We start from the raw sequence: 13595 nt of genomic DNA on the forward strand, positions 1-13595 counted from the left end.
TTGTTTGTTTATATTTTTGTTGTTGAATTGTAGGGTTTCCTGGTATGTCTTGGGTATTAACCCCTTATCAAATATATGGTTTGCAATTTTTTTTTATTATTCCATATGTTGCCTTTTTTTACTATGTTTTCTTGGCTGTACAGAAGCTTTTCAGTTTGAAGTAGGCCTACTTGTCTGTTTTTGCTTTTGTTGCTTGTGCATTTGGTGTCATATACAAGAAATCAACACCAGGAGCAAAGTTAGGAAGTTTTTACCCTATGTTTTCTTCTAGGAGTTTTATAGTTTCAGGTCTTATGTTTAAGTCTTTAATTCATTTTGAGTTGATTTTTGTGTATGGTGTAAGATAAGGGTCCAATATCCTTCTTTTGCATGCAGATATCCAGTTTTCCCTGGATTTGTTGCAGAGACTATCCTCTCCCCATTGTATATCCTTGGCTCCTTGTCATAAATTAATTGATCATATATACATAGGTTTATTTCTGGGCCCTCTATTCTATTCCATTGGTTTATATGTTTGTCCTTGTGCCAGTATCATACTGTTTTGATTACTGTAACTTTGTAATATGTTTTGAGGTTATTCAGGGTCCTTTGTGGTTCCATATGAATTTTATGATTGTTTTTCTATTGTGCAAAAATAAAATTCCTTTGGGATTTTGACAGGGATTACATTGAATTTGTAGACTTTTATGGGTAGCATGGACATTTTAACAATATTAGGTCTTCAGATCTATGAACGCAAGATGTCTTTCCATTTATTTGTGTTGTCTTTAATTTCTTTAAGCAATGTTTTGTAGTTTTCAATATTCAAGTCTTTAACCTTGTAGTTAAGTTTATTCCTAAGTATTTTATTCTTTTTGAGCTATTGTAAATGCGATTGTTTCCTTAATTTTCTTTTTGGATTGTTCATTGTTAGTGTATAGAAACACAACTGATTTTTTTTTTTTTTGCGGTACGTGGGCCTCTCACTGTTGTGGCCTCTCCCGTTGCGGAGCACAGGCTCCGGACACGCAGGCCCAGCGGCCATGGCTCACGGGCCCAGCCGCTCCGCGGCATGTGGGATCCTCCTGGACTAGGGCACGAACCCGCGTCCCCTGCATCGGCAGGCGGACTCCCAACCACTGTGCCACCAGGAAGCCCCACAACTGATTTTTAATGTTTGTTTTGTATCCTGCAACTCTCCTGAATTCATTTACTAGTTTTAATTAACTTTTTGGTATGTGGAATCACTAGAGTTTTCTACATACAAGATCATGTTATCACAGAGATAATTGTACTTCCTCCTTTGTTTTTTTTTTCTTTTTTGGCTGCGTTGGGTCTCAGTTGCAGCACACAGGATCTTTGTTGCAGCATGCAGTATCCTCCATTGTGGTGTGCAAGCTCTTTATTGTTGCACACAGGCTTCTCTCTAGTTGTGGTGTGCAGGTTTTCTCTCTCCAGTTGTGGCGTGTGGGCTCCAGAGCACATGGGCTCTGTAGTTGTAGCATGTGGGCTCTCTAGTTGAAGCACGTGGGCTCAGTAGTTGTGGCACACGGGCTTAGTTGCCCTGTGACATGTGGGATCTTAGTTCCGCAACCAGGGATCAAACCCGTGTCCCCGGCATTGGAAGGCGTATTCTTTACCACTGGACCACCAGGGAAGTCCATACTTTTTCCTTTCTGATTTGGATGACTTTCATTTTTTTTTCTCACCTAGTTGTTCTGCCTAGAATTTCTGGTACTATGTTGAATAGAAATGGCAAGAGTGGGCACCCTTGCCTTATTCCTGATCTTAGAGGAAAAGTTTTTCGTTTTTATTTTTCAGTATGATATTAGCTGTGGGCTTTTCATAGTCATAGAGCCTTTATTATTTTGAGGTAAGTTTCTTCCGTTCCTAGTTTAGTAAATGTTTTTGTCATGAAAGTGTGCTGAGTTTTGTCAAACACTTTTTCTGTGACTATTGAGATGATCATGTGATTTTATCTTTCATTCTATTAATGTAGTTTATAACATTGATTGATTTTCATGTTGAACCATCCTTGCACTCCAGGGATAAATCCCACTTAGTCATGATTTATGATCCGTTCAATGTGTTGTTGAATTCTGTTTGCTAGTATTTTGTTGAGTCTTTTTGCATCTGTGTTCATTAGGGATGTTTGCCTGTAGTTTTCTTTTCTTGTAATGTCTTTGTCTGGTTTTAGTATGAGAATAATGCTGGTCTCATATAATGAGTCCAGAAGTGTTCCCACCTCTTCAATTTTTAGGGACGAGTTTAAGAAGGATTGGTGTTAATTCTTCTTCAAATGTTTGGTAGAATTCACGTGTGAAGTTATCTGGTCCTGGGCTTTTCTATGTTGGGAGGTTTTTGATTGCTGACTCAATCTCCTTCTTTATAATTGGTCTGTTCAGATTTTCTATTTCTTCATGATTCAGTCTTCGTGAGAAGCATATTTCTAGGAATTTAGCCTTTTCTTCTAGGTTATCCCATTTATTGTAGTATAATTGTATATGGTTGTCTCAAAATCCATCGTATTGTTTTGGTATCAGTTATGTCTCTTCTTTCATTTCTGATTTTATTTGAGTCTTCTCTCTTTTTTTCTTAGTCTAGCTAAAGGGTTGTCAATTTTGTTGATGTTCTAAAATACTAACTTTTAATTTTGTTGATTTTTTTCTGTTATTTACTTCATTTATTTCTACTTTAATTTCCATTATTTCCTTCCCTCTGCTAACTTGGAACTTAGTTTATTCTTCTTTTTCTAGTTCCTTGAGGTATAAGATTAGAGTATTTATTTGAGATACTTTTTCTTTTTTAAAATTGAAATATAGTTGATTTACACTATTACACTAATCTCAGGTGTGTAACATAGTGATTCAAAATTTTTATAGATTATACTCCATTTATAGTAATTATAAAATATTGTCTGGATTCCCTGTGCTGTACAATATATCCTTGTAGTTTATTTATTTATTTATTTATTTATTTATTTATTTGTGGTACGCGGGCCTCTCACTGTTGTGGCCTCTCCCGTTGCGGAGCACAGGCTCCGGACGCACAGGCTCAGCGGCCATGGCTCGCGGGCCCAGACGCTCCGTGGCATGTGGGATCTTCCCGGACCGGGGCACGAACCCATGTCCCCTGCATCTGCAGGTGGACTCTCAACCACTGTGCCACCACGGAAGCCCTAGTTTATTTATTTTATACATAGTAGTTTGTATAAACTTAATCCCCTATCCTTATATTGCCCCTCCCCTCTTCCCTCTTCCCACCAGTAATGACTTGTTTGTTCTCTATATCTGTTAATCTGTTTCCTTTTTGTTATATTTACTAGTTTGTTTTATTTTTTAGATTCTACATGTAAGTGATAGCATACAGTATTTGTCTTTCTCTGTCTGACTTATTTCATTAAGCATAGACCATCCAGGTCCATCCATTTTGTTGCAAATGGAAAAATTTTATTCTTTATTTATGGCTGAGTAGTATTCCATTGTGTGTATGTATATATGTGTGTGTGTCTATGTCACATGTTTTTTATCCATTCATCTGTTGATGAACAGTGTGTTATTTAGTTTCCATGTATTTGTGAATTTTCCTGTGTTCTTACTAATATTTATTTCTAGATTCATTCCACTGTGGTAAGAAAAGATACTTAGTATGATTCAGTCTTCTTAAATTTGTTATTTTGTGACCTAACATGTGGATCTTTCCTGGAGAATGTTGCATATGCACTTGAGAAGAATTTGTATTTTCTTGCTGTTGGATGGAATGTTCTGTATATGTCTGTTAGTTTCATTCGGTCCATAGTGTTGTTCATGTCCTCTGTTTTCTTATTGATCTTCTGTCTGGATGTTCTATTTATTATTGAAAGTGGAGTAATGAAATCTATTATATGTGTTGGTATCTATTTCTCCATTCAGTTCTGTCAATATTTGCTTTGTATATTTGAGCATACTTATATTGCTCTGATGTTGGGTGCATATATATTTATAATTGTTTAACTTCCTGGTGAATTGACTCTTTTATCATTATATAATGTTCATCTTTGTTTCTTATGACAGTTTTTGACTTAGTCTATTTTGCATGGTATAAGTTATGCTATCCTTGCTTTCTTTTAGAGGTTACTATTTGCATAGAGTATCTTTTTTTGTCATTTTATTTTTAGCCTATGTGTGTCCTGAAATATAAAGTAAATCTCTTGTAGACAGCATTTAGTTGTATCTTGTCTTTTAACTTTTAGCCACTCTGTCTTTTGATTGGGGAGTTTAATCCATTTACATTTAAAGTAATTATAGATCAGGAAGGACATAATATTGCCGTTTTGTTAACTGGTTTTTGTCTGAATTATAGCTGTTGTGTCCCTCTTTTCCTCTCTTTCAGTCTTTGTGTTTTGTTGATTTTTTTGTAGTGAAATACTTTGATTCCTTACTCATTATCTTTTATGTATCTTCTATAGGTATTTTCTTTGTGGTTACCATGGCACTTAACTGAAACCACCTTACATGTATAATAGCCTATTTTAAGCTCGTAATAACTTAACTTTAATTGCATGTAAAAGTTCTACTTTTTCAACCCCCCCCCACACTTTATGGTATTGATGTCACAACTTACATCTTTTTATGTTGTGTATCCATTAACATATCTTTATAGTTAGCTATTTATATTTATGTCTTTATCTCCTATTCTAGTATTAAAAGTGACATATTACAGTATTCTATATTTTTCTATACATTTACCTTTATCACTGAGCTTTATACTTTTATATATTTTTATGTTGCAGTCTAATGTTCTTTCCTTTCAACTTGAAGGACTTCCTTTAGCATTTCTTGTAAGGGAGGCCTAGTGAATGAACTCCCTCGCTTTTGTTTAGCTAGAAAAGTATTTCTCCTACATTTTTGAAAGAAAGTTTTACTAGCTATAGTATTCTTAGTTGGCTGGGTTTTTTTGTTTGATTGTTTGCACTTTGAATATATCATTCTGCATGCCCATCTGGCCTACAAGATTTCTGCTGAGAAACCTGCTGATAGTCTTATGGGAGGGGTTTCCTTAATGATTCCATCATTTGAAATCAAATTTTTTAAATCAAGGACTTGAATTCTGAAGGAGGGAGAGAAAACGTTGAGTTTTATGAAACCAGGAGGTCTTGAGACAGTGAATTATAGGGCACTTGCCGGCTTATTTTAAATTTAAGGTAAAGGCAGAGTATTCATTCTCTGCTTTTTTTGCTTCCAGAGAATAGAAGACTCAAGAGCAGAGGAATCAAGAGCCCATAATGACATCTCAAGTAAATCAATAAATACACATATGTCTTTTCATTTGGAAAACAACAGCTCAGACTTTATGCAAAAAATGTTTTCCACACATATATATCTATATCTATGTTTTCCTAATGAAATAACACCTATTTTCTTTTTCCATTGATTTGAGAATTTAATATGAACTAGAATAGCCTCAAGATCTAAGATTATTTGCTGTAAAAATTTCCCACTTTGTTTTTTAATTTCTGAACTTACCAGAGAAAACTAAACACCCTTACATACTTCTTTAGGTCTGAGGATCATGAAGGAGGTGTACTCTTTAGCATAAGTAGAATACTTTATTTCTTTCCTGACAATATAATTTAAACATTTGTTAAAAGCCATATAATTAAATACACTATTTTGTAAAATGCCACTATATGTACTGATTGCCCTTCTCAGAACTAAGAATCTGTCAAACTGTCTTGGTAGAGATCTTCCCAGAAGGAGTAATTCATTGAGGCCTGTGCAGTGCAATCTAAGATAACCTTTTTTAATTAAAATGGGGAATTAAAAAGCCAATTCAAAAATTTGTTTCCTTTCGTTTGCTCAAGGTGAGGGTGCTGGAACTTCTGTTCCAATAGAGCCCCAGCAGTTGTTAAAAACATCATAAATTCTGCCTGTGTGTTGTGTGTCTGTAGCCATTACATGTGTAGCTCCAAATGCCGCTGTGGTATGTGATGGTCAGGCCCATTAATGAGTCAGTGTTTAACTGTCACTTTTTTGTTGGTATGGTTAGGAGGATTTTTTTTTTTCCTTCTTGAGATTGAATTAAAATAGATGTCTTCTAAGCTTAGAAGGAACAAGTTTTCTGAGACTACAGCAGATAGAGGAAATTTATCAATTTCTGGGTAACAAACTTGTCAAATGCACTATAAGGAAAATAAAATTTTTTTGGCATTGCATTTTGTGCCATCAAGTAGAGATCCTTGCTCATAATAGGTGTTCTCTTAATGATTTTAAAATGTAGTTTTATATATTTATTAAAAATATAAAAATAATAAAATATACATATAAATATATTTTATATATATTTATAATATATAACTCACATGCCATTTAATTAATTCATTCAAAGTGTACAAAGTGACTTTTAGTATATTCACAGAATTGTGCAACCATAATGACAGATAATTTAAGAACATTTTCATCACCACCAAAAGAAACATTGTACCCATTAGCAATCACTCCCCATTTTCTCCTATACCTCCCTGATCCTAAGCAATTACTTTCTGTCTCTGTAGATTTGCCTATTCTGGACATTTCATATAAATGGATCATATAATATGTGGTCTTTTGTGACTGGCTTCTTTTACTTCACTCGATGTTTTCATGGTTCATCCATGTTGATTACTTTTTCATGGCAGAATAATATTCCATCATATGGATATGCTGTATTTTATTTATCCCTTCATCAGTTGATGGATATTTGGGTTGTTTCTACTGTTTGGCTATTATTAATTATACCTCTGTGAACATTCACATGTAAGTTTTCGTGTGGATGTATGTTTTAATTTCTCTTGGGTAGGTACTTAGGAGTACAGTTACTAGATCATACGGTAATTCTGTTTAACCAGTTGAGAAACTGTCAGACTGTTTTCCAAAGGGGCTGCACCATTTCACTTTCCCACTGGCAGTGTATGAAGGTCCCAATTTCTCCACATCCTTGCTAACACTTAATGTGGTTTCAAGCCATCCTATTGGGTATGAAGTCATACATCATTTGATTTTGATCTGCATTTATGTCATGGCTAATGCTGATTGAGTATCTTTTCATGTTTTTTTTTGGCCATTTGTTTACCTTCTTTGGAGAAGTATCTCTTTAGATCCTTTGCTCTTATAAAATTGAGTCATTTGTCCTTTATTATGGAGTTGTACGAATTCTTCATATATTCTGGATGTAAGTTCCTCATTAGATATATGATTTGCAAATATTTTCTTCCATTCTGTGGGTTGTTCTTTTCATTTTCTTTATAGCATCTTTTGAAGGACAAATATTTTTAATTTGATGAAATGTTTTGTTTTCTTTTGTTGCTCATACTTTTGGTGTCATATCTAAGAAGGTTTTGCCTAACTCAAGGTCACAAAGATTTACTCCTATATTTTCTTTAAGAGCTTTACAGTTTTTGCTCCTACATTCAGGTCTGAAATCTATTTTGAGTTAATTTTTACATGTGGTGTGAGGAAGGGGTCCAAATTAATTCTTTTGCATATGGAAATACAGTTGTCAAAAATCAAACACCATTTTTCAAAGAGACTCTTCTTTCTGCATTGTATTTTCTTGGCCTTTCTGTCTAAAATCAATTGACTTAAATGTAACGATTTATTTCTAGACTGTGAGTTCTATTTCATTGATCTATATTTATATCCTCACGTCAGTACCACACTATTTTGACTGCTGTAACTCTGTAATAAATTTTGAATTTGGGAAGGTTGAATCTTCAAATTTTGCTCCTTTTGAAGATTGTTTTGGCTTTTCAGGATCACTTGTTTTCAAATGAATTTTAGGATCAATTTCTGGAATTTGGCAAAGAGGCTACCTGGGATTTTGATAGGGATTGCATTGAATATGTAGATGTATTTGGGAAATAGTACCATTTTAACAATATTAAGTCTTTTGATCCACAAATGATTTTGCTCTTCTTATTTTATTGTATCATGCATAGGGGTTGAAGTATGAACGTGGAGGGAAATTTTTGTCCATTAACCCCCCCTATATTACAATTGGTTTTAATTATTTTACATTGGAATAACCATTGAATATTTCACTGTGCTACTCATTACAACTGTAAGCTTCTTTAGGGCAGGATATGTATTAATTATTTTTGTATTGCTGAGAGTTTGTCATAGTTGTTTAAGAAAAGCATTTTTTTAACACCAAAAAACCCCTGTAATAGGTATATGTGTATAAAGGGATAGAACAAGGGCTCACAGGTAATTATAAAAGAGATAGAATATTAACAGTACTTTGAAATTACCATTAATAACAAATGGCTAACTGACATTTTTTTAGGCTTTTAATTCATATATATTCATAGTATTCATTTGGAGAAAAATGAAATATTGCTTTATCGATTGATTTCTTTTAAAAGGCATAATTTATATGTCCTTTAAATTCATTTCAGGTACCAAATCTGATTCCAGTTTTGATGTTCAAATTAGGAAGACCACTGGAACCTGTGTTATACAATGATATCTTGTATACTTTGCCTACACTTGGTGTTCACAAGGTTTGTATATTAAGCGACTTACTTTGGGGCAAAAAGAAAGTGAGACATGAATTTTGTTTGTTGTCATGTGAAATTTTGACCCTTTAATTTTGCCTTGATCACTGCTTCCCTTGTTGGGCCAAACATTTTTGTTACAATATTTAAGAATTAATTTTTAAAAATCATTTTTTCATCAAGTTTTCCCATTGGCTGTTGTCTGAGATTGGGTCTTTATGCCCCCAGAATTGCTAACTAGCTCCTCCCAAAGCTATCTCCAACCTCTGAGGAGATGGGTAATACTGTAGTAAGCTTCCGTTTCAGTCTTTATTTTATAATAAGAGGTTTTTAAGTTCCTTTGGTAACCTTGGGGTTATCCACATTTGCATTTATGAAACCAAAGTTTCTTCAATGTTTGCTAGGTGTGCATAGGACAAATTCTACGAGTAATTCAACTTCTTGGAACCACTCCGCAACTAAAAGCTGTCACTTTGCGCTTGTTGACTTCTTTGTGGGAAAAACAGGTAAGCTCAGATATACACTTGTATGAGTAGTAAGCATGTCCCTTTCACTGAAGAAAGGTAATTTTGTCATTATGCATGACACTTCTTTGATATAGTAATATTAGTGAGTGACATAAATGATTGCATTGAGAAATTTTGATTTAGTGTACTTTTGATCTATAATGTGGTCAGTTGTGATTGACTCTCAGAGAGAAATTGAGAATAGAAAATAATCTTATTTCCTTAATTCTGAAATTTATTTTTCCATTTGTGTGGAAAAAGTGATAGAAATATAAGTGATTAGAGCATTTGTAATTAGAGTGAGATTTTGCCACTTTTTTCTTGTTTTATGAAATGAACAGTACATGGATCTGTAAGAAAATCCCCAGCAATCATAACAGCATTCTTTTTTTTCTGATTAGATGAAACACATTATAATTTGCAATGCAGATGTAAGATTTAGATGTGAAAATGCTGCATAAAAGGAGACAATTATTATTCAACTCAAGTTGTGAAATTACCTTTTTTGTGAAATTGCCTTTTTAGGATCGTGTCTATCCTGAACTGCAGCGTTTCATGGCCATGTCCGATGTGCCCTCTCTGTCTGTGGGCAAGGAGGTCCAATGGGAGAAACTGATAGCTAAAGCAGCATCGATCAGAGATATATGTAAGCAAAGGTAAGACATGCTTGACCTTTGGGAATGTATATCATGATATATTATTTTGCATTTAATTTTTTTATTGCAAGCAAGAAGCAAGGAAAGATAGGCAGAGGATGTTTGAATAAGAATAAATGAATATTAAAGTCAAATTGTCTGATTGTAAAATTTAGTAACATCAAACAATAGCTTTGAGTAGCAGGCATGTCTTTTCAGGTCTAGACTTATATCTAGGTTTAGAGGCTATTTATATATCCTTTTCTGTGTAATAATTTAATGTTGTAATAAAACATATGATGTTACATTTTCTATTTTTCTATATATAAATTCCTGAAACCTAAGCAGTGGATTATCAGTCAAGCTGTTCTTTCTTATATTCTCTCTATGTTATGCTGATTTTTATAAGATGTTTTAATAGAGAAGGCCTTATTTGTAACTCATTGAATGGAATTAATTATTAGGAATTATTACAAGGAGGGAAATGACCTTGAATTCCTGTGTATGCTTTAGGGTTTAGGAAGACATGAAGATGTTAGGGAGATGACTCTGCTATTCTAGGTTATGGGTTAATAACTAGGCAGGAGGTGACAAGACTGAAATAACACTAAGCAAAACTCCACCTTGCCAGATTTCTATTTTCTTGAATTAGGGTAAGGCCAAAATCTTAGAGAGGAAATAGATTTGATACATTTGTAATGAGTTATAATCCTGCAGTTTCATATATTGATTGAGCCACTGCACTGTAGAATTCTTGGAGCATCATTCTACTTTTGTCAATGATGACACTGTGAATGGTACTTCCTGAAGCTGTGCAATGAATGGGTTGGCCCAGATGCTGATAATGTGGATGATTTCCGTTTCAAGTAAAATCTTGGATCAGACTGTATTTAAGCCTCAGCAGTTCTGCCTCTTTTCTAAGCTTCAGCCTTTTGGCAACACAAAAAACATCTTAGTCTAAAAGTTACACACGTGTTAACCCAAGACTTAAGAGTTTAGATTCTCTTGAGGTATTGGCATGGAAAAAATTTAGAGATGATAGCCGACATTTTAATTTTACATACTTAAAGATGAGGCTCAGGAGACGTTAAACATCAGATCAGATCAGAGTCTGTTGAAACCTTATTCAGTGAACCTTTCAGTTACCATCTCGAGATCCGTCAAATTTTTCCAGTTTTGTTAAATGATTTCCATTTGGCAGACAGTGAAGCAATAGAATTCAGTCAGGCAATTTTTTCAATTGATATTTTGTTAAATAGAGAGAAGTATTATATCGCTGAGGGGTTACAACGAATGCAGACCTGAGCATTTCTTTATGAAGTTAAAAGCATTCTGGGGGTAGCACAATATATGTGGGATAGAGGAAGGAGAGGAGGATGAGTGAGTGAATCCAGCACAGTACCTGGCATGAAGTAAGTGCTCAGTCAGTTATAATTCATATTATTATGATTTTATCATCATTATCGTCGTTATTGTGATAGGCATACCCACCTTAGTTTGTAATACTGCTATGACCAACCATCTTCTGATCTCAAATCCCTGGGTTTACTGATGATCTCAATAAGGTAAGTCAGTTCTTTTCACTATTATTATAGACTTGAGTTTTTGTCGATTCAGACAATAGGTTTTGTGATTCAGGGAGAATAAAATTTGTTAAGGAGTGTCTTCTTTTTTGGGTAATAATACCAAAAATGAGCCTGAAGTTACAGCAGACATGATGAAGATGCAAATCTTTGAACAAAAGCATATGGTATTCTTAGTTGAGGGTCAACGTTTGATATGCACAAGAGTAAAGAAAAGCATTAATGTTTTTGTTCAGGCAAAAGACCTTGGGTAGTAATATAGTTCTTTGGCTTTAATCTTGTGTCTAAACTGTCGTTTTTTGTAGGCCATATCAGCACGGTGCAGATATGTTGGCAGCTATTTCCCAGATGTTGAATGAATGCACCAAGCCTGACCAGGCTACTCCAGCAGCCTTGGTGTTACAAGGTCTTCATGCACTCTGCCAGGCTGAGGTGGGCTTTTTTGAGTTGTTTTGTATAATTTGGAAGAAAATAATTTACAAGGCATTGTGGTTACAAAGATGTAGGAGACTTTTGTTCAGAAGAGTGAAATAAGACAGTCTACCTTACAAATTCTTTGTAGAGGGAAGTCTTGAAACATGTAGACATTTTCTAGAGGCTAAAGAAAACCAGACTTTAGATTCTTCCTCGTTGTTATTTATTTTTGTTAATATAGAAGGAGAAGTATGCTTATAGGAGAACTCTTGAGTATATTTGCTTCTCGGTTTCGTGATTTGAGAGCCTTAGAAGCAGAAGAGGTAAGGAAATCGGCATGGGCCAGTGGCAGTTTTATAGCCAGCAAAAAACTTTTGTTGACTTGAAGATTGGCAAAGGATCCTTTCTTTCCTAATGATCAGACTGGGTAGGATGGACTGATATTAGAACCGAGTCTCTAAATGATCTTCTGAACTTCAGACTGCTCCCAAAACTGTAGCACAGCAGAAGAAATCTTTAATCTTTTGGAGAAATGTGGTAATTACATCAAAGATCATTCATCGACCTAACAGAAGTTTTTCATGTAAAAAAAATTTTTTTATGCAGCCTTGTAAGCTGCTTTATTATTGTTTTTTAATGGAAATATATTTGATTTATAATATCATAAGAGTTTCAGGTGTACAACATATTAATTCAATACTTTTATAGATTATACTCCCTTTAAGTTATTAAAAAATAATGGCTATATTTCCCTGTGCTGTATAATATATCCTTGTTGCTTATTTATTTTATGCATAGTATTTTGTGTCTCTTAATACTATAGCCCTACCTCCCCCCTCCTCCCTTCCTTCTCCCCATTGGTAACCACTACTTTGTTCTCTGTATCTGTGAGTCTGTTTCTGTTTCGTTATATACAGTCATTTGTTTTATCTTCTAGATTCCACATATAAGTGATAACAGAGTATTTATCTTTCTGTATCTGACTTATTTTACTAGGCATAATATTCTCTAGGTTCATACACATTGTTGCAAATTGCAGAATTTCATTCCTTTTTATGGCTGAGTAATATTCCATTATGTATATTTGGAATACACACACACACACGCACGTCTTCTTTATCTATTCATCTGTTAATTTAGAGGAAATTCTTTCAGCTTTTCATCATTTCACCATTGAGTGTGATGTTAGCTGTGGGTTTATAATAACTGGTCTTTATTATGAGCAGATATGTTCCTTTTACACAAACTTTGATGAAATTTTCTATCATGAATGGATATTGAATTTTGTCACATGCTTTTTCTGTGTCTATAGAGATGATCATTTGATTTTTTTTAAAAAAATTGGGGTATAGTTGCTTTAAAATGTTGTGTTAGTTTCTGCTGTACAATAAAGTGAATCAACTATATGTATACATATATTCTCTCCCTCTTGGGCCTCCCCCAACCCCATCCTATCCATCTAGGTCACCACGGAGAACCGAGCTGAGCTCCCAGTGCTATACAGCAGGTTCCCACTAGCTGTCTATTTTACACATGGTAGTGTATATATGTCAATCCTAATCTCCCAATTCATCCCACCATCCATTCCTGTGTCCACATGTCTGATCTCTACCACTGCATCTCTATTCCTGCCCTACAAAATGGTTAATCTGTATCATTTTTCTAGGTTCCACATATATGCATTAATATACGATATTTGTTTTTCTCTTTCTGATTTACATCACTCTGTATGACAGACTCTGGGTCCATCCACATCTCTACAAATGACCCATTTTCATTCCTTTTTATATCTGAGTAATATTCCATTGTATATATGTACCATATCTTCTTTGTCCATTCATCTGTTGATGGACATTTATGTTGCTTCCATGTCCTGGCTATTGTAAATAGGGCTGCAATGAACATTGTGGTACATGACTTTTTGAATTATGGTTTTCTCAGGGTATATGCCCAGTAGTGGGATTGC

At 34.4% G+C, this 13595-nt stretch overlaps 1 protein-coding gene across 3 annotated transcripts in view; it reads left to right on the top strand.

Annotated features, from left to right (window-relative positions):
* The window catches only part of FOCAD (focadhesin), a 312885-nt gene that overhangs the window by 138073 nt on the left and 161217 nt on the right, over positions 1–13595 (top strand). For all 3 annotated transcript variants that reach the window (XM_067744497.1, XM_067744498.1, XM_067744499.1), the window contains 4 exons: positions 8393–8497; positions 8896–8997; positions 9523–9653; positions 11521–11647. In XM_067744497.1, coding sequence (XP_067600598.1) covers positions 8393–8497; positions 8896–8997; positions 9523–9653; positions 11521–11647 — 465 coding nt within the window. The remainder of the gene's footprint in view (positions 1–8392; positions 8498–8895; positions 8998–9522; positions 9654–11520; positions 11648–13595) is intronic.

The sequence above is a fragment of the Pseudorca crassidens genome, chromosome 7 (genome assembly GCF_039906515.1).
Source record: "Pseudorca crassidens isolate mPseCra1 chromosome 7, mPseCra1.hap1, whole genome shotgun sequence".
Lineage (NCBI taxonomy): Eukaryota > Metazoa > Chordata > Mammalia > Artiodactyla > Delphinidae > Pseudorca > Pseudorca crassidens.